The following is a 21,112-nucleotide window of genomic DNA, read 5'->3' as shown; positions in this document are numbered from 1 at the left end:
CACTCCAGTATTCTTGCCTGGAGAATCCCATGGACGAAGGAGCCTGGTGGGCTACAGTCCACGGGGTCGCAAAGAGTCGGACATGACTGAGCGACTTCACTTTCACTTGCTTTCACTTTCAAAGAAGAGTTAGCAGATGACACCACCCTTATGGCAGAAAGTGAAGAGGAACTAAAAAGCCTCTTGATGAAAGTGAAAGAGGAGAGTGAAAAGTTGGCTTAGAGCCCAACATTCATAAAACTAAGATCATGGCATCTGGTCCCATCACTTCATGGCAAATAGTTGGGGAAACAGTGTCAGACTTTATTTTGGGGGGCTCCAAAATCACTGCAGATGGTGATTGCAGCCATGAAATTAAAAAACGCTTACTCCTTGGAAGGAAAGTTATGATCAACCTGGACAGCATATTAAAAAGCAGAGATATTACTTTGCCAACAAAGGTCCGTCTAGTCAAGGCTATGGTTTTTCTAGTGGTCATGTATGGATGTGAGAGTTGGACTGTGAAGAAAGCTGAGTGCCGAAGGATTGATGCTTTTGAACTGTGGTGTTGGAGAAGACTCTTTCAAGTCCCTTGGACTGCAAGGAGATCCAACCGGTCCATCCTAAAGGAGACCAGTCCTGAATATTCATTGGAAGGACTGATGCTGAAGCTGAAACTCCAATACTTTGGCCACCTGATGCAAAGAACTGGCTCATTTGAAAAGACCTGATGCTGGGAAAGATTGAAGGCAGGAGGAGAAGGGGACGACAGAGGATGAGATGGTTATATGGCATCACCGACTAAATGGACATGAGTTTGAGTAAACTCTGGGAGTTAGTGATGGACAGGGAGGCCTGGTGTGCTGCAGTCCATGGGGTCGCAAAGAGTTGGACACGACTGAGCGACTGAACTGAACTGAAAGCCGACTATGATCCAGTTACCCTCGCACTTCATTCAACCTAGATTTTGTTCATAAAAAAATTGAGATAATTCCTGCTTAATCTACTTTACGGTGCTGTGGGGACCTCAGAAGCGAAAGCTCCTAGAAAAGCATAAAGGGCAGTTCACAGTAGGGACTGTTGATTAGCGACGTAATGGTGCTAATCTGCACATTTAAAGGATGTTTCATTCAGCGGTGCTACAGGTTAAGTGGAGCTGAGAGCTAGAACGGTTGCAATACGCTGGTAACCTGCTCCGGCGTTTAAAAAAACAAAAACAAAAAAAAACAGGCTTGATCTAATGTGGAGGGGAATCCGGAGCAGACTCCAAACTCAAATCCTTTAAAACTGACGTCTCTGTCTGAGCACCCACAGCCACTCCGCTGGTTCCCGGGGGTCACCCGAAAATCTCAGATCGGGGTCCCGAGCGCCCGGACCGAGCCGCGGGCGCCCCCTGGAGGCTATCCTTGGACACTGCCCGCTCGGGGCGCGGGGGCGGGGTCGGCTATCGCGGGGTGTGGGTGTGGGGGTGTGGTCTTCTCGCGTGAACAAATAGCGTCATCGAAGCGACGGGCCCGGAAGGAAGTAGCGTGCGGAGGGGTGTGGTGGTTTCTGCGGTCGCATTGGGGGTTTCGGCAGAGTACGGAGCGCCTGGAGGGACAGACAGCGTGGTACGCGGCCCGCGCCCCTTTGCGCGCGCGCTGGGCCTCGGTGAAGCCCCCGGGCCGGAGCTGACTGACGAGCGGCCTTCCCGGGTCGCCTGCACAGCGTCCTGTGTCCCTCGGGAAAGGGCGAGCAAGCCCTTCCCGTCTCGTTCCTGCCCCGCTGTAGCCTCTCGGCGGGGCCGAGCGGGGTCTCCGGGAGGGCTTCGACCCCGCGGCTCCTGAGGGGCCGCGCGACCCTCTCTCGGAAGAGGGCGGGGAAGGGGCGCGCGGTGGGGCGGACGGGGAAGGGAAAGGCTTTTTTCCGCCCGTGCTGATCAGTAGCCGGAGGCTGCGAGGGGAACGTCGAAGAGCCTCGCAGACCGACGTCCGCGCCCGAGTTCAGTCAGACCCGGGGGGCAGAGTCCACGCCTCGCGCCTGCGGGCCTCGGGGCGCTCAGAGTTGGGAGCCTCGCTGTCAGTGTGGAGAAGGAGACGGCACCCCCACTCCTGCCGCCTTGCCTGGAGAAATCCCATGGACAGAGGAGCCCGGCGGGCCACGGTCCTTGGGGTCGCAGAGAGTCGGACACGACTGAAGCGACTGAGCACGCAGCGCGCTCTCAGTTACTGTCGTTTCTTCCAGATCATTCGGGTTTCAGGAAATGAGCCTCTGGATGCTCATTCTTTCGCGTCCCGGTGCCTGAATGCTGTCGACCCAGGAGCCCCAGTCTTCCCAGCCTGGGGGACCCCCTTACCCCCACCCCCCACCTCAAAGTGGGCTGGGAGAACCTGCCAAGTGCAAAGTGCCAGTCAAGCATATGGGCCGGAGCGTGGCTTCATCCTTGCCCAGAGCCCTGTATCTGGCTAGGGCCAAAGGAATAACGGAGAAGGTGGAGGAAAGGCCAGAGAATCCCGCCCTTCTGAACTCTGCTCGCAGGCTCTCTGTGGCTCCAGCACCCGAAAGGAGTCAATAATGGTTTCCTTTGAAATGGCAGGCAATTAGGACTGGGAGGCTCTGACCAGAATTACACAGCCACAACTGCCTGTCACTTGACATCCTCTGTAATTTGGGGCCAACGTAACTGCAGCTGCCTCTTTCCCTGCTGCTAACATGAGTGGCTCCGGTGACAGCCCGTTGGTGTTCACAGGAAGAGAGGGCTGTGTTCTGAACACTGCCCACCTGGCACTGGTTCTCCCCTGGGCCACGGGCTGTGTCTGGAGCCACTGCCTCTTGCAGAAGGTGGAGAGTGTAATTCCACAGCTGAGGCTCCGGGGTGTCGACTGAGAGCAAGGAGGAAGAGGTGTAGATCTAGCTTGGTGTTCACACTACTACAGGTTGGACGTGAGCCACTTACAGGAGCTCAGCTTGGGGAGCTACTCTGGCTGCCAGAGCTCTCCTCCCACAAGTCAGGGCACACACGTTTTCCTGTATCTTTTCCCCCAGGGTGAGCGTTCGCCAATGGCTCAGTTGGGAGCGGTTGTGGCTGTGGCTGCCAGTTTCTTTTGTGCATCTCTCTTCTCGGCAGTGCACAAGATAGAAGAGGGACATATTGGGGTGTATTACAGGTAAGGCAGCGACAGGGAGAGCCTGCAACTTCCTGTTCGGTGACTCTCTCCTAGTCAATGTGTAACAGATTGTGCTGGCCGGTTGCATTTATATTGTGTTCAATAGGGAAGTCTTCAGACTGAGCTTTGTGCCGGTGACTATGGAAGGGGAATACACACTCATGCACGTACATATATAGAGAAATGTAAATATGAAACTTACTAGTCTGATGCCATGGTTGGTAACTGATACACGTGTTAGGTTTAGAGACAAACGTAAAGGCAACCATGCTCCTTGAAGATCATCTCTGAAACACTGTTTTCTCCTACTTCCCTCTGGGCATCTTGGTACCACAAGCTCACCTCTGAGGAATGCCAGTTCTTCATGGCAACTTGAGATATAATTTGGACCTAGGCCTTAAAATTAACATTTCAGGGAAAATGAAAGGGCCTGCAGGTTGATTTGTACCCATCGAGGCAAGCTCTAGGATAGTGGTTCTTAAATAACCTATTCCGTCACTTTATTTTGATTGCTCTTAAAAAAAAAAAATGTATCTGTGACTTAAATAGCATGAAGCAAAGAAACACTTTTAAATCTTGGGTTGCTTTCCTTTGAGTAACCTCCATAACCAAGTTTTTGCTTTAAATCTTTGTGAACTCCTTCTTATATGCCTCTATGAACTCCTTATTAAAGCCCTTTGATGCTTTTTCTCAGGCTGCCAAAAGCAAGTTCTGGAAGTCTGATTGGCTTCCACTCTCCCCTTTAATTGTGTCTTCCCACCATCTGCTTCTATGTCTTCCAAAGTGAGAGTTGCTCAGTTGTGTCCGACTCTTTGAGACCCCATGGACTATACAGTCCATTAAATTCTCCAGGGCAGAATACTGGAGTGGTAGCCTTTCCCTTCTCCAGGGATCTTCCCAACCTAGGAATCAAACTCGGGTCTCCCACATTGCAGGCAGACTCTTTACCAGCTGAGCCACCAAGGAAGCATGTCTCCCAAAATGACTTTTAAGTCTATTACCATTCACATATAGCATGACTACAAAGGTAACTCCACTGCCCCCAAAAAAATATTTAGATGGTTTATAAAATTTCCTTAAAATTATTCTTTTGGATGTTTGTGTCACTGAACTCCAACATTAGTATCGTTGATTGGTCACTGTATTAGTGAACTTAACTGACCTTGTGGATTGTCACAAGCTCAACAGATGTGACAAAACACACCTCCTCTCTTAGCTAAGAATCTGCCTGCCAAAGCAGGAGTTGTAAGAGACATGGGTTTGAATCCCGGGTCAGGAAGATACCCTGGAGAAGGAAATAGCACCCCACTCCAGTATTCTTGCCTGGAAAATTCCATGGACAGAGGACCCTGGTGGGCTATAGCCCGTGGGGTTGCAAAGAATCAGGCACAACTAAAGTGACTGAGCCTACACACCTCTCTTATCTCAAGTATAGCCAGGGATTCTACTGTCTTTATTCCACTTTGTGTGCCATTTTTCTCTCTGCAAAAGCATGAATAATGGTTTTAGGTTTTACCATCAGGCTTCGTAGACTATTAGAGTTGAGCTGAGAGGAAGAAAGGGATCCGTGGACATGGCTCTGGCACCTGTCCCTCTGTCTTAAATGCTTATGGGGCTGCAGAGAAAGTGGGCCCAAACCGTATTGATGTAACAAACATGTCTTTGCTAAACTGAGCCTGCCTCTCTCTTCCTCCACTGCAGAGGTGGTGCCCTGCTGACTTCCACCAGCGGCCCTGGCTTCCATCTCATGCTTCCTTTCATCACATCATATAAGTCTGTGCAGGTATACTGGGCTTGAGGGGGCAGGGTTGGATGACTGCAGATTTGGGGTGGTGATTAATGCATGATTTAGAATGATTTAGCCCTTGGATGAGTGGATAAGTATGATGCCTTTTGAAGGAATTCATTTAGTAGATCATATATATAATACAGATTAAAAAGTCTGACGCTCCATGAACCATCTACTCTGGAGTTTTACTTAATTGTTGAAATAGCTGAATGGGGTCATTGCCTTGGCCCATCGGTCCCAGGTGGGAATTATGTCTCCACTTCAAGACAGAGCCAGAGAAGAATCTGTTCTGAATGCATAGAAGGAAAAGTAGGATGTGTGTGTGTGTGTGTGTGTGTGTGTGTGTGTGTGTGTGTGATAAACCACAGGCTCCCAAGATAGATGGAAATAAAACATGATAATTTTGTTGGTTCTTATTTGAACATGAGCGATGTGAACATAACTTGTGGGGGGTGCGGGTTGTTGAACTTAATGAAGGGAAATGACATCTAAAATAGGGATAGGATTAGCCATGACAGATCTAAAGCCAGGCTGAATTAGACTAGTCATCTTTGAAGTATGTCCAACAAGAGGAATAAGATTTAGAGAATGACTTTTAAACTAACCCAGGAAAGTGTCCTGGGTTACCTCATCAGCATTTGCCCTGTAGGTTTCTTCTGCCATTTGCTATGCTTTATGGTTTTCAAAGTGAGTTCATGCATATTATCTCGTTTGAGTCTCCCAGTAATCCTGAGAATGGGCTGAACAGGTTTTACAGGCTGAGGGGTTAAATAATCTGCTGTTTCCAGACTGGTAAATGGAAGAGGTGAACGTAAACACAGGTCGTGGGACTCCTAGTCCAGGGTCCTTTCCCCTAAACCATTATTACTCAGCTTGTTATATGGTGGTGCATTTACAGCGAAGCTGGGGTGGTACTTTTGCCTGGTTTTGTCTCACACACTGCAAATAAGGAGGATTCAGTGGGGGTATTCACATTTAACAGAGGCAAAGCTTAACCCAAATAAGTATTCAAGACCAAGGCCAAGGGATTCCCAAAAGAAGTCACTTTCTTGGTCACTTCTCACCTTATAGCATCTTCTGTCTCTCCTATTTCCAGACCACACTCCAGACAGATGAGGTGAAGAATGTACCTTGTGGGACAAGGTAAGGTGCCCAGAATCAAGCTGTGAAGACAAATAAGAGGCAGGACCATCTGACTGGCTGCCGTAAGAGACAGTGGAAAGGGACACCCCCTAGATGGTTTCACCGAGTTCTCTGCCCCCAAGCTCCCTGTGTTCTGAGTTGAGTAGGTGGCGGAGACAGGTTTGGAAGGGCCTTGAAGGCCATGATGAAGGCTTTTAGCAGGTAAATAACTTGATAGAGGAAGATAAACTTAACAGAACTAAATATGGAGAATGTTGGATAGGTGGTAGGAGAAGACTGCAGGGCAGGGAATTGAAAGAGAACCGCTGCAGTGGTCTGACTGAAAAGTCAAGGTGGTCGGAACAGGGACAGAGCAACAAAGTAAACCACATGCTCGGACAGATACAGAATCGGAATTTCCCACAGGATAGCTGGCCTGATCTCATCACAAAGGCTTTGTATTTGGAGGGCTTGGGTCGAAAAAGAGACATAAAGACATAAGCAATGCAGTGGTGAACCTTGATCAGAGCCCGGTTCCAACAGAACAGCTCTAAAAGATGTTATGGAAACTGTTAGTCATCTTGGACTGCCATAGTGGAATACCATCGCCTGGGTGGCTGAAACAATAGACATTTATTTTTCTCATGGTTGCAGAAGCTCAAAGTTCAAGATCAGGGTGCCAGCAAGGTTGGTTCCTGGCCTGCAGGTGGCTGCTTTCCTGTGTCCTCACATGGCCTTTCCGCTGTGCATGTGTGGGGAGAGAAAGAGATCTCTGGTGCCTTTGTCTTCTTCCCTTTACCAGTCCGGTCAGTTTAGGGCCCCATCGTTATAATCTCATTCAACCTTAATCACCTTTGTAAAGGCCCTGTCTCCAAATGCACTCACTTTGGGGGCTCCAGTTTCAGCATGTGGATTTTGGGGCTCATACAAATTCAGTCCATGATGGGAACCTATGGGAAAAATTAGAGAAGGGCTCATTAGATGAAGAGGAATTATCACTCATTTCCCAGCTTTAGGAATGGTATTGTGACTCTGCAGGGGACTGTCATCATTCTTAGGTGATTGGTGCTTGCCAAGTGTTAGGAGGAAAGTATCCTGACTGCAGCTTGCTTTGAAATGTTCAGCAAAAAAAAAGAAAAAGTAGATCAATCAACAGGTAGTAAAATGTTCATGATTGTTAAAATTGGGTGTCGGTATATGAGTGTTGTACTGTTCTTTTCTGTATGTTTGAAGGTGTTTTCTAATGAATATTGAGGGCAAGTGGGGAGAGAGCTGAACTAAAATGATGGTGAAAACAGTGAGAAACACTGACCAAAACATTCCACGTTTTAAAGTTCTGAGAACCCCGTGACCTTCCTTAATCTTTTCCATGCAATTGGTAGCTTTATTCAAAAGTCATTGCAGAGTCAAAACATATGAACTACTCTTCTTGTATCCCAAAAGTTTCACTTTTGTCCTTGTGGAGATGTTTTTAGGAGGTATGATTTCTCAGGAGATTATGATAGAAACTCAGAAGGTCTCCTGCCTTGAGATCCACACACCTGTGACCCCCATGAACCCTCCTCCTTTCCTGCCGAGTCCCACACGCGCACACACACATACATACCACCACCACCCCGGGAGAGGCCCAATATTCCCGAGCTCAGCACTGACCGAGCTGCTGTCCGCGCTTCCTCCAACAGCGGTGGCGTGATGATCTACTTCGACAGAATCGAGGTGGTGAACTTCCTGGTCCCACATGCAGGTACCTGCTTGCAATGCACCTCCCCTACCCCACCTCACCCCCTCCCCGCAGCCCACTCCCTGGCATCATCCCCAAGTCTCCCCCCACCCAATCCCCGTGTCTGTCGCAGCATCTCGGGAAGGGACAGCCCGTGTGTCTGAGAGCGTGGCGGGTCCCGCCCTCCTCACTCTGAACGTCTCCTCCCCCGCAGTGTATGACATAGTGAAGAACTACACAGCCGACTACGACAAGGCCCTCATCTTCAACAAGATCCACCACGAGCTGAACCAGTTCTGCAGTGTCCACACGCTTCAGGAGGTCTACATCGAGCTCTTCGGTAAGAAAATCTCTTCGGATGATCACCTGCTGCCTAATTCAGCTGCCCACGAGGCAGGGTGGGTACCGAGGGACCAGAGTGTTGAAGATCCAGTGCCCGGGAAGCAGGCAGTCACACAGGGCACTGCCGGGAAACACGGGTGCCGATGGAAGAAAATGGTGAGAGTGGCTGAGTGTTGGACACGGGAGTCATAGTGAACGAGAGGACTCGCTCCTGCCCTGCCTCAGACCTGGGATGGAAATATGTGCCCATGTCCCTAAATTTCCTTCTGTAATGAAGAGGGGTCAGTTCCAGAAGAACCTTAGAGAATACCCAGCCCAGCATCCTCCTTTCAAGATAAGGATACCAAGGTCCCGAGGGAGAAAGTCCCAGAGCTGGCTGGGAGCAGAGGTGAAGTCCAGACCTCCCTCCTCTGGCTTCTGGCTCCATCCACCTCACCCTGGATGAAGGGCGCCAGGACAGGGTGATGAGAACCACGGGGTTACATTTTTATTATTGTTTGCTTTAGTGTGTTTTTATTTCTGCCGCACCTCAAGGCGTGTGGGATCTTAGTTCCCCAGCCAGGGATCGAACGCACACCCCCCGCCCTGGAAGCGTGCAGTCTCAACCTCCGGGCCTCCAGGGAAGTCCCAAAGGGTCACATTTAATTCTAAAAGTGGGACAAGGACTGTAACTACTTAGAGTCCCTAGAACCTGGGTGGGTTTCGCCTGTTGTTAGTGATGGTTTTTTACCCCGTACCCATAGAGAAGAATGGGAAAAATGCTTAAGGAAAAATGCTTAAAACAGAAAGGACCCACTTTGGTCTTCAGTTGACACTTTGTTTCTTTTTTTCCTGATCAATGAAAACATAGCCTGACTTCAGCAACAATGAAAAGAAGCATTTCAGTAATTGTTACAGCTCATTTGGGGTAAAGCCTTCTGTTAAATTCACTGCTAGGAGTGTTCTAGAAGCCAGGGCTAAAAGCAAATGCACTTTGCAACCAGTGCCAGGACCAGACAGTTGGTTTTCCCCAGGAATCTTAATTTAAAGGGCCTGGAGTGAGAATATCCTGTAGACAGAGGTGGAGTCGTTGGCGACCCCAGTGATCTTAACTAGGCAAACAGCCTTTTGCCCTGTGTTTCAAATTTGGAAAGTCATCAGAAGCCATTTTAACTTTTCTGCAGAAGAAAATGGGTTTAAATTCACTTTATAGACTTTGAAGCCTCTTCCCATGTTTGGATTTGGTGTGCTGTTTAGAAAAATTCAGTAACTTTGCTATTTTTTTTACCTCAACCCGATAGAATTTCATAAAATATCATTCGTTTTCTCTCTAGCCATCGTTTTAGCACTAGTGCCAGTAAATGAACATTACAAAGCATTTGCAACAACGAAAGATCTCTAATTTCTATGAAGAGAGAATTAAGATGTGAAATTGTTCTGCATTAGAAAACTTCTCACTGTCTTGTCTTGCAGATGAACTTGGCAGCACAGTAAAGTAAAGCTTTGTGTACAGAGGAGCTGGGGATTTATGTTTGCGTTGGAATATTTTCCTTTTTGAAGTTTGTTCTTGCCAGCAAGCACTGTTTTGCTTAGCATCCATTTGCATCTGCAAAGGAGAAACTCGCGTCTCTAATCCTGGGTCCTGATAATGGAAGGGTTTTCTCTGCTCCCCTCCTCCCAGTACTCTAGCCCTAACTCAGCTTGATGCAGTTTTTATCACCGCCTACACGGAGGCATCCATGTTTCCCGTTTGATGAAAGTGTTATCCAGGACTTTGTGTTTACTTAGTTCAGTTCAGTCACTCAGTTGTGTCCAACTCTTTGCGACCCCAGGGACTGCAGCACGCCAGGGCTGCCCCGTCCATCACCAACTCCCAGAGTTTACTCACAGTCATGTCCATCGAGTCGGTGATACCATCCAACCATCTCATCCTGTCTTCCCCTTCTCCCACCTTCAATCTTTCCCAGCATCAGGGTCTTTTCCAATGAGTCAGTTCTTCGCTTAACTTAATCAGTTCTTAACTTAATCAGGGTCTGTCAGCATAACCATCACCCATAAACAACTTGGTCCTGGTGTAAATTTGTTAGTAAGGTATCTTGTAAAATATTTCCTCTAGATTTTCCTGGAAAGTTACTAGCCCAGGGCCATGGGTATCTTCCTTGACTCAGATAGAATTTAATCTGAGAAACAACCATGTTATTAGCTTATGGAGGGTATGAGCTATTTCCCTTAAAGTTTGGCCAGTCTCTTATTTAAAATAGAAAATATGAAATGTTATGTTCATCTCTAGCCATCAAATTGTTATACCCATGTCAGGTGTGAGGTGCTGCCCTTACGGGCATTTCTGCCTCAGTGCTGAGAGGCTGGTGGGAGCATATGCATATGTAGAAACATTAATACCCCTTGCTTAGTGATATGACTATTGAAGAAAGTACTGTTCTAAACCCTAACGATCAAAGTGTAATAATTAAACAAGTTCTTTATCTTGACTACTGATTAGCTTAAGTATATCCCCAAACCTCTGTGGGCTTCAGTTTGAGCATTTATAACAGTCAGGAAGTTAGACTTGCTGTTCCTCAAAGGCTCCTGGACCAAGGATGGCCACGTAAAGCAGCTGGCCGCTGACAATAAAGGAGATGGTTCCATGTAGGTGTTCCAGGCTGGTTTCAGGGCGTCCTTTTCTCAGGGCCCTTCGAGGAGCTTATTGAGGATCTTGTGGGTGGGGGCAGGGAAGGGAAGGTCCAGGCCAACGCTGACAGCCTGTTCTGGGTCACAGCTAGAGCGGCGATCAGTTACAGGTCTTCTAACACTTAGCCATAAAATGACTCACAGACAGAAGAATCAGAACCAAGACAAACAACACATCAAAAGACTCAGGTTCAGGACTTCCCTGGCAGTCCAGTGGTTAAGACTGCGCTTTCAGGGCAGGAGGCGTGGGTTTGATCCCTGGTCAGGGAACTAAGATCCCACAAGCTGAGTGGCTCAGCCGAAAAAAAAATTTTTTTAATGTTTAAAAAAAAGACTCAGACTCCTTTCCAGAACTGTACATGGTCCTTTTCCCCTTGATTGATGGAGTTCCTGATGGAATTAGTCTTCCTTGGGGCCTCTCTTGATGTTAAGAGTCTGTTTTTGTTTTAGAAATTTGTTAATAGATTTAGTGTGTTTGACTCCTTTCAAAATACCTGACGTGACCGTCCCACCTTCCTTCTTTGTGAAAGATGGGCGGCCACCTTCTCTGGCTGCTGTCTGTAGGGAAGGGCCGCTTCCTGACTCAAGAAATGTGCTGGAGTTGTTGTTTGTTCTCTTAAAACTCAGTTCCCTTCTGGGCGAGGTTGATGTTTTCTTGAGGCCGCAGGGAAAGGACACTCCCATCTGGCCACATAGCGGGCCCAGTGGGTGTCCGCCGTGAGAGTCTTCCAGGGAGTCTTCAGACGTTCGAGCTCTGATGAGCGCTCTGCCTCGGGAAGAGCTTTGGCCCGTTGGGTACATTCCTGAGCTGGTGTCTTGCCTTGCTCTCTACCCCATGCTTCCCTCCACCCTGCCTAGAAAGCATCTCAGCTCCGTATTCTGTCTGTCTTGATTCCAGATCAGATTGATGAAAATCTCAAACTGGCTCTGCAACAAGACCTGACCTCCATGGCCCCTGGGCTCGTCATCCAAGTGAGCACCACCCTGGTGGGACACCCCCCACCCCGCCCCCATCCCCAGGAAGGCACAGCCCCTCTTCCAGAGGATGTCCTGTCTGTGCAGGAAGACCAAGGACCCGTGGGAGCTGGTCCTTCCGCACCCCCATGCCCCCATCAGATGCTGTGTTTCTCTCTTTCCAGGCTGTGCGGGTGACAAAGCCCAATATCCCAGAAGCCATCCGCAGGAACTATGAGCTGATGTGAGTAGGCCCCCGCGCCTAGGCGGAAGCACCGCCCTGCCCACCTCCCGCTCATCCCATCCCAGGGCTGACCAAGCCGTGGCGCGCGTGTGGTCCCCTCTAGAGTGTCTGTACAGCCATCGCCCTGGAAGACAGGGCAGGCGTGTCAGGTCGCTCACCTGGGCTCCGTGACCAGAGGGCACAGACGCTCTTCAGAGGGTCGGGGAGTCTTGTGCTCCCTTCACGGCTCACGCTGGAGAGGACGGGAAGGCAACTGAGTGGGCAGGCGGGTGCCTGTCACTCAAGTCAGTTATGCTTTATTGCTCACAAGTGGGTTTTGAAGGAGAAAGCTAGCCGTGTTACTGTCTGCAGCATATTCTCCTTCACCTGGGACCTAAGGGGCCTTCCAGGGCCTTCTCTGGTGGTCAGTGGTTAAGACTGCATTCCAGTGCAGGGGTTGTGGGTTCAATCCCTGGTCAGGGGACTAAGATTCCAAATGCCGTTCGGCACAGGCAGATTTACAAACAAGACCAGACCTCCTGAGGGTGGAAGGAATGACAGCTTACCTCTCACGACAGGGCAGGGGGCTTGGCTTCCCGGGGGCCAGGGAAGTTCCGAGGAAGCTCGTCCCCAGCGGCCTCACAGCTGCACACTTTTCTCCCCTTCAGGGAAAGCGAGAAGACGAAGCTCCTGATCGCAGCCCAGAAGCAGAAGGTGGTGGAGAAGGAAGCCGAGACAGAGCGGAAGAAGGCCCTCATTGGTCTGACTGTGCTTCTGCGGTCCAGGCGACAGAGGGGCTGGCGGGGTGGGGAGGGCAATTCGGGAAGCCTGGGACACGGTCCCCCGAAGCCTTGCCTCACACAGGAGCAGCCTTCGTCCCCCGGGAGCAGAGCTGAAATTGTCAGATCGTGGCTGAGGGTCGAGCTTTGTGTTTCCACAAGCCTCTTAAATGAAAGGAGCCCTTCCTGCTAACCCTTCATGCACAAAGACTGTAGCACTGATGAGCCCTTCCAGTGAGCCTCGGGCTTTTCTAAACACTTGTGTGCAATTCATCCCGCTCCTCACACCCCCACCCCCTCCCCGGGTGAGGAAGCCGCCATCCTTAACCTGCTCTCACTGAGCCGAAGCTCAGAGAGGCTGAACTACTGCCCAGGGTCCCATGGCAGGGGAGCAAGGGAAATGGGGTTCAAATCCAGTGGCTCACCTCCCGGCCCTGGCTTCTCCACCACTGCTCCAGACTGCCAGCCACGGCCCTGGCCCCTTCCGAAAGTGCAGTGGCAGGAGGGAACTCACACCTTAACCCATAAAATATCCTTTTGGAAGGAACACCCTGTGACTTACGAGAAAGGTCGGGGCCGGCTCCTCACTTTCGTCAGAGGAGTGACTCCCCCTGGGGCCGGGCGCCCCCACTCACTGTCTTGCACTGATACGCAGGCCTGTGCTCCTTAGGGTGTCCCACCCCTGCCCGGGGGACCTGCATGACTGCCCTCTGGGCCAGTGGCCCTTCACCTGGGCCCACTCACTGCCCTGCCTCAGGGCCTCGGATCGGGTGAAAGGTGCACGCTTTTGAAATATCAGAGCTCTGAGGCTTTTCTCCACACAGAGGCAGAGAAGGTGGCACAGGTGGCCGAAATCACCTTTGGGCAGAAGGTGATGGAGAAAGAGACAGAGAAGAGGATCTCGGAGATTGAAGGTGAGCAAGCCCGAAATCCCTGCCCCCGCCTTCCTCAGACCCCGCCGTGAGGCCGGGGCGGGAGGCCTTTCCTTTGCCCTGCCTTCTCTGTTCTCAGATGTCACGGGTTCTTTGGAACATCCCTCGTTCTCTGTGCGCTGACTCAAGTTTTGGGGAGATGCAGGCCAGTGTGGGATTAATTTTCCACTTCAGTCATTCATCAGATTTGAGTTGGGTGCCTTCAGGACTCTTTTGCTGGGCTGGGCTTCGGAAAAAGGGGAGCCATGTGGTCCCGGCTGTCCTGGGCCCGCAGTCTGGCCGGGAAGTAAACCAGGAAGCCAGGGCGGAGCAGCAGCCCGCTCCGCACCCCGCCCCCCCCACCTGCCCCGCTCCCTCATCGCAGAGGCCTGTGAACCCTGTCGCTTTGGCCTCTCGGGGTCCCTGTGAATGTTAAGCCAGGTGTGAAGAAGACACCTGTCAGCACCAGTATCACGAGCTGGAAAAAGGTGTTTCCTTGCTGGCTTTTCTGGTATCACTCACCTTCAGGCCCCTGCCCTCAGCCCTCCCCTCATCCCACCACCCACCTCCTCCTCGAGCAAACTGTAGGCCGAAAATGACCTCAGGGCCCGGCCCCAGGCTCCACAGCGCAGTGCCCAGTTACGTTCCTGACCTGCCCTGTCGGGCTTAGCGGGCCCATGGAGGAGCCAGTGAGGATTTTATGGATCAGTGGTTCCTCACGGGGAGCTCTTAGCCAAGCGGCACATTTTTGTTTCTCGTAAACACAAGTCACCAGGTGCTAAGGCAGTTGAGTTGGCCGCTTGCTCCCCGGGGCCCTGCTGAGGCTGCACAGTGAGAACCCACCTTGCTTCCCGGGTTTTGGTCCAGGTGTTGCTCACATGAGGTTGGCCTCATCCCCAAGGACAGGGAGGAAATGTCAACAACTTTGTATCAGTTCTTGACCGAAAGCTGGTCTCAGCAGATTAAGGAAGGGGATTGTTTACCTAGTAGAAGCTTAAATCATTCTTAGTCCAAATAGGTGTTAGTCTGGACCATGGCCTGTAATTGTTTTTGAGTGGGCCAGCTTAACCACTGCTAACAAGAGCCTTTCTGAAATGACCGATGGAAAAAAGAGAGAGATGAAGTTGGAAACGAGCTGTACTGTTTTGTTTACGCCAGTCGGTTTCAGGGCAGCTCCACCTCAGGCCACATCCAGAACCTTCTTCTGGCTTCTCTGGCTCTTGCTGTGTGGCACGAGGGGAGAGGGCCAGGGCAGAGAGCTCAGAGACAGGAGGCCGAGGCTGTGTCCCAGCCCTCTCCTCCCTGGCCCCAGAAGGGGTAAGCAGGTGGAAAGAGGATGTGTGTTTCTATGACGCCATCAGAGAAACCGCTGCCAGGCACAGCGACAGGCTTGCACGTGGTCAGCTAGTCCCTTCCACCGGGAGACGCTGGCACAGCACTTTTGCCTCCTGGTCAATTTTCACAACTTGCGAAATAGGAGAAAATGCCTTTTCCCCAGTTTTGTAAATAAGAGGATCAGAGCCCAGAGAAACCAGAGCAGTGTGCCCAGGATCACGGGGCCAGCTGGGCAAAGTTGCGGGGACCTGCTTTCTAATGGCCTCTATGCTTTGATTCTCTGCGTTCTCTCCTTAAGATGCTGCGTTTCTGGCCCGGGAGAAGGCCAAGGCGGACGCCGAGTGCTACACTGCCATGAAAATAGCCGAAGCAAATAAGGTAAAGGGCCAGTGCTGCCTGGCGAAGAGAAAGTGTACACTGTTTGCGGGAGACCACTGCCTCCCCCGCCTGGCCGTAATCAAGGACTCCTGTGCCCTGTGGGCAGGGTCTTCCCTTTCCCTTGGACCCTGATAGAAGTTTAATTGTGGTGATTTTTTTAAAAATATTTATTTATTTATTTGACTGCATCAGGCCTAAGTTGCAGCGCTCAGGCTCAGTTGTTGCCATGCGTGGGCTTTGTTGCCCCGCAGTGTGTGGGATCTTAGTTCCCTGACAGGAATCAAACCCCATGCCCCCTTATCCCCATTGGAAGGCAGATTCTTAACCACTGGACCATCAGGGAACTCCTTAATTTTGCTGTTAAACACAGAAATTCCTAAAATTCTCACAGTTCTTACCTTGAATACCTGAGATTCACGCTCTCCCAGAGCAGTGGTTATACAATAGTTGTTCAGTCACTCAGTCATATCCAACTCTTTGCAATCCCAAGGACTCCAGCACACCAGGCTTCCCTGTCCCACTATCTCCCGGAGTTTGTTCAAACTCATGTCCATTGAATCAGTGATTCCATCCAACCATCTCATCCTCTGTCGCCCCCTTCTCCTCCTGCCTTCAGTCTTTCCCAGCATCAGGGTCTTTACGTGGTTACTAATATAACAGGGAGACCAGGGAGAGGAGACAGGGTGTGGTTCTCACGGAGACACTCCCTGAGAAAAGTCAAGGGATGGCCCCCCAAGGCTTTTCCCTGATCTGGCCTCACCACTGTTTTCTTTCCTGTTTTTGCTTCTAGCTGAAGCTGACCCCTGAGTATCTGCAGCTGATGAAGTACAAGGCCATTGCTTCCAACAGCAAGATTTACTTTGGCAAAGACATCCCTAACATGTTCATGGACTCTGCGGGCAGCGTGGGCAAGCAGTTTGAAGGACTAGCTGACAAGCTGAGCTTTGTCTTGGAAGATGAGCCCATGGAGGCAGACTCCGAGAACTGAATGTTTCCGTCCACAACCTCCAGTGACACTCCGAGAGAGATCTTTATTTTTTAACGAGGAACCAGGATGTCCCCTCCCTTCCACACTACCTTCTTTGACTCTCTTCCACATACCATGGTGAAAAAAGAAGAAACGGACCTAAATCTATTTTCCTTCCTGGGAAGGGCAGGGCAGGGACTGATGAACTGGGGTTTTATTCGGGTAAGTAGGTTACGTGACTTAGGTTAAGCGACTTAGGTTAAGCTTTGGAAAAGGTGGGTTAGAGCTCTGACCTCCAGGCACTGATTTTTGCCCTTCTGAGGCTGGCTTAATTAGGGATGCTATCAACAAGAAGTGGGAGAAGTGCAGGAGGTCACCTCCAGGTCTGCCCTAGAGTGGGAAAAGGCAGCAAAGCCGTCGCGAGCCGCCTCCACAGTGAGAGATGCCCATGGGTGAGGCCCAGCTCCTGAGCAAACACGTGCTTGTGAGTTTGCCAGCAAAGAGTAGGGAAGTGGACATGAAGGATGCTGGCTCTCCTGGCGTTTCTGGCTCACATGAGTCACCGCGCAGGGGCGCCGCCTCAGGCTCTGGTGAGGGTGATCTGGTGCTAGCTTTGCAAGCTTTTCTACACACCACCCTCTCTGCCCCAGAGCATGGTGGCTTCTGGCCTCATTTCTGAGTCAGGATTTGGCCACCACCCCCAGTTCTTTTTAAAACTTTTCACCTATTCCGTGATTTGGTTTTGTTTTTTTTCTCTTACCTAGTCATTGGTTCCACTCAGTATCAAGAAGGCAGGAACAAAGAACTCTCCAGTGTCTTAAAAGCTACTGAAGTGGGACCACAATACCCGTTCGCCTCTGTGGTCCCTGCTTGGCAAACAGTATCTGTTCCTTGAGATCAAGTGTCTTTTTTTATTGTTGTGGAGATTCTGCGTTGAAGAGCTCCTCTGGGTGAGAAGGATGGGTTGTCCAAAAGTTGTCCCAGTCTCAGCGTCTATGACTTGTGCTGAGAGTTCATCTGATACGGTGATAAGAGGGAGCCTGTTCTCTGAGCAACTCGTGTCTTTAGATCCAGGGTTCAGGGGTCACAGAGAGATAGCTGTTTGGGTTCGAGTCAAGAGTTCCTGCCCGAGTCCCTGCATCAGAAGGGCCACATCAGAATCCACTCAAATGTGTTTTCATTACTAATTTGGGGATTTGGTTGAGGGAGCACAAACCAGAAACAGAGGTTTCCTTGCATTCTGGAGTTGGAGTCGGGTGGGGTCATGCACCAGCTCACTAAGTGGAGGGCAGCTGCTGGACTGAGCTTGCAAGCCTGTTGATTTCATCCAGGACAAGCCCTGGCTTAGGATTTGTTACTAGCTGCCCCCACCCCCACACCAAGAGAAGCTCCCACTGTGCCCCCCTCCTCTTGGTGGAACATGGTGATGATATCTGGGACAGATTTCCATGTCATTCTTGACCCTACACCCAGACTTCTGATTTATCTGATGGTCCCAAAAGCCGGGAGTTGGGGGAGCATTCAGCGGCCTAAGAAGACACAAAGGGTTAACTTGTCTTAATTTAAATGTTGCCCTTCTCTGTTCTAATTTCTGGAACTTTGAATTCTCAAACCACCAGTCCTGGTCACACTTTGTGCGGGGATCCAAAATGTCCTATGAGTGATGGATGTTAATGTGTTCAGGTGTCTTTGCAGAAGGCAGTTAGTCTCCTAAGACCAACACAAAACATCCATCATTAAGATATACTCACCCTCACTTCAATGCCATGAATCACGTGTCAGGAGCACCGTGTCACATCCAGCATCCCTGACTTACATATTTTTCTGCTCTTCTGCTCTGAGACTAGCTGCCTAAGCTCAGAGAACACTTCTTTCCAATGGGATATGCAGCATGGACATCTCAGCCTGTCCGAATAGCACGCTTGCTTGGGTGGTTAGAACACCACTCTAACACTAGCGTCCAGTGATGGCCTGTCCCTTGCACTACACAGGAGAGCCTCAGTGAAGTCCTGCTACCCCTGCCCCCCAATGTCAACGTCCTTCTTCTGTAAGCAAAAATACAAGTATTGTAGTTCCCAGTCGTTTAATTCCAATGGTTGTCTGTACCTGCCTGAATAGGAAAATCATGGGAATGGGCTGTTTCCTTGGCTTGGGACAACTAACCAGTCTGTCTGTGTGACTTCGTTTTGGTAATGCTTACTAGAGAACCTGATGTGAAAACATTTGAATTCTAAACATGTAAAATATGACAGCCTGCCATTTGGCAGGCAGTAAACTCATGGCTGCTATTGATAAATGGAACCTCTATCAAAATAAGGAACTGTTTCTAAAATTCAGCTTTTGTAGGATTTTCCAAGGAAAAGTCACCTTGGTTGAATGTTTCTCACTCATTAAACTTCGCAGAAATGATCCATATTCAGTACCTGTTTTTAATCACTTTTTAAATATCAGGACAGAATGAAAGGAAGCCACAGTTTGTTAATTTTCATCTGACTAAATCTGGAGGGATCTGTGATCATAATAAATTGAGGGGAGGGCAGAAATTACTGGAAGAACTTTAGCAATATAGTCATCCCTCTGTATCCATAGGGGACTGGGAGCCCCGAGGATACCAAAATCTGTGGGTGCTCAAATCCCTTATATAAAATGGTGTCGTACAACCACCCTCCATACCCATGAATCCACAGCTACAAAGGGCTGACTGTATTGATCCAAAAAAAAAAGAAAGTGGATTTTTTAAAATGATCTGTTGCAGTTTGTGGGTCTCGGTATCTTTCAACACATAACTTTACCATTTATAGAGTAAATGGTGGAAGTGAGATTGGCGTATTTACTGACTTACCCAGGTTTGAGGATAAGTGAATCCTGACTAGTGGCTTGTCCACCAACCACTGATGCTTTAGTTCTGTTCAGTAGGTTCTAGTCACGGCTTCTGTTGTTGCCTTTTAAAAGAAGTGATAGCCAATCACTTTGTATTTTCATTCCTCTCTATTTCTGCTTTTGAGCAAGCTGATAATTGAATGGTCAAAACCAATTCTACTGGCAGAGAGCCCTGAGGACTGAATGACCCTCTTTGTAACTGAGAAATGATTCCTGTTATATTAATCATTCTACAAACAATATGCTGGATTCATTTGCCCTGGGTTGATAGATGGAGGAACTCTTTTGGACAACCCTAAAGCTGTGATTTTATGTGTTAGTTTTATTTTCAGTCTTGCTAAATAAAATGAGTCTTTGTATTTATTTTTCTTTTATTACAGTGAAATTTAGCAGTAGCAGGTATTAGGCTAGGAGATACAAAGAGATAAAGCATCTCTGCCTAGTGAGTTAAGTCATGACCCCAAATTATTCTGATGAATATCTATTCCCATTATCAATGTAGAAATAATAAACACAGCTCATTTATGAAAATGGTGTCATTGTACAACACAGGAGAACAACCAGTATTTTTAAATGAATATGAATGGAGCATAGCCTTTGAAAATTGTGAATCACTTATCCTATACACCTGTAACAAGTAATACTGTCCAACAACTAAAAGTTGCAGTGGTAACTTCCCTGGTGGTCCAGTGGTTAAAACTCCCCAAGTTTCCACTGCAGGGGGCCTGGGTTGAATTCCTGGTCAGGGAACTAAGATCCCACATGACATGCTGAGAGTCCCAAAAAAAAAAAAGTTGCATCATGGTCAGTTGGTGTTCTCTAGCTCCTCAGAGACCAAAGAAGAGAAAATTGGCTCACAGAATAGAGCATTTTAAAAGATTTTACTGAAGACTATCTAAAATTGGAAAGTGTCAGACACACAACTTAGCGACTGAACAACAACAAAATGTGAAACAGAGAAGCGGTCATCTGCACATAGTCCAGAGATTAACACAGACAGCATTGTCTTCTCTGATGGCCTGAGAAATTGGGGCCATTCTATGCTGTTTGGGATGGTTTAAATGTCCACCTCACCATAGGAAAGACCACATGGTCTCTAAAGGTCCTCCCCACGCCTCGGGTTCTAGAGTCTGTATTGCCATTTCAAAAGCCACGTGTGACAGCGTGTTTGCTGAGGGGTTGCTGTCACGGCTTCTCTCACTGAATTCATTTAAACTGGAACACGGGCATTATTTGTCCGTTTCTCTTCAGTGTCAAGTAACCAAGCAACAACTTTTTTTATTATGTTATCTTTTTTTTAAATCCTCCCAAAAGAATCACAGTAAACTCAAAGGGAAACAATTTTAAAATCCATAAGTGTTTTTTCCCCCACAATTCAGGGCCTTAGACTACAGAGGTGAATGTTTTAAAAGCTTGATGGCATTTATGGTGAGAACGTATACTAGATTTTTAGAAAGTTGTTTATAAAACCTGTTTCTCTGGGTATTTGATTTTCTAATCTCTTTTCCTCTTTGTCCTTGCAAACCACTGGAGTGATTTAAAGACAGTTACTGGTGATGAGGTGACTTTCAAGGGTCACATAGTAGGGAAAAATGAAAGGTTAAATTAGATGGTCGATGTCCCAAAAAGAGGAAGAGAAGAAACCAAAAAAAAGAGGAGGAAAAGGTGGAATAAAATTCACTCAAAAGTACAGCTGTGTTTTTTTTTTTTTTTTTTAAGAAACGATAATGGGACTGGAATCCTCATTTGTCTTTACAATCCTTTTTTGTCTTTACTTCTGTTTTTACAAGGTCACAGAATGTTAGAGATGAAAAGTCCCTTAGAAATGAATCTGCAAGAAATCCTGTCCTACTCACCTTGGTCTCCTCCGGTTCCTCTACAGAGAACATGTCTCAGTAAAGGTTGTCTAATGGATAAGGT

The 21,112-nt window shown here is 48.8% G+C and overlaps 1 protein-coding gene and 1 long non-coding RNA gene across 3 annotated transcripts; one reads left to right on the top strand and one right to left on the bottom strand.

Moving 5' to 3' along the window:
• The first annotated feature begins 1,483 nt into the window (after positions 1 to 1,483).
• Positions 1,484 to 19,551, top strand: ERLIN2 (ER lipid raft associated 2). Of its 2 annotated transcripts, none has more exons than XM_055567100.1 (12): positions 1,484 to 1,589; positions 3,004 to 3,125; positions 4,827 to 4,908; positions 6,011 to 6,057; positions 7,719 to 7,780; positions 7,971 to 8,096; positions 11,664 to 11,737; positions 11,905 to 11,963; positions 12,611 to 12,702; positions 13,546 to 13,635; positions 15,266 to 15,345; positions 16,136 to 19,551. In XM_055567100.1, exons 2-12 carry the CDS (start codon positions 3,019 to 3,021, stop codon positions 16,331 to 16,333), a joined length of 1,017 nt encoding a protein of 338 aa, XP_055423075.1. In that variant the 5' UTR covers positions 1,484 to 1,589; positions 3,004 to 3,018; the 3' UTR covers positions 16,334 to 19,551. The 2 variants fall into 2 exon arrangements, with proteins under 2 accessions (XP_055423075.1, XP_055423076.1); XM_055567101.1 differs by lacking the exon at positions 1,484 to 1,589 and adding an exon at positions 2,761 to 2,894.
• LOC129643023 (uncharacterized) lies at positions 6,744 to 12,644 on the bottom strand. Its single transcript, XR_008709983.1, has 3 exons — positions 12,509 to 12,644; positions 12,122 to 12,195; positions 6,744 to 6,986 (listed from the first exon to the last, which is right to left on the bottom strand). It is a non-coding gene; the product is annotated as an uncharacterized LOC129643023 (long non-coding RNA).
• Positions 19,552 to 21,112: the final 1,561 nt, after the last annotated feature.

The sequence above is a fragment of the Bubalus kerabau genome, chromosome 2 (assembly GCF_029407905.1).
Source record: "Bubalus kerabau isolate K-KA32 ecotype Philippines breed swamp buffalo chromosome 2, PCC_UOA_SB_1v2, whole genome shotgun sequence".
NCBI lineage: Eukaryota > Metazoa > Chordata > Mammalia > Artiodactyla > Bovidae > Bubalus > Bubalus kerabau.
Note: the sequence above shows the minus strand (reverse complement) of the source record. Positions and strands in the feature narration are given on the sequence as shown.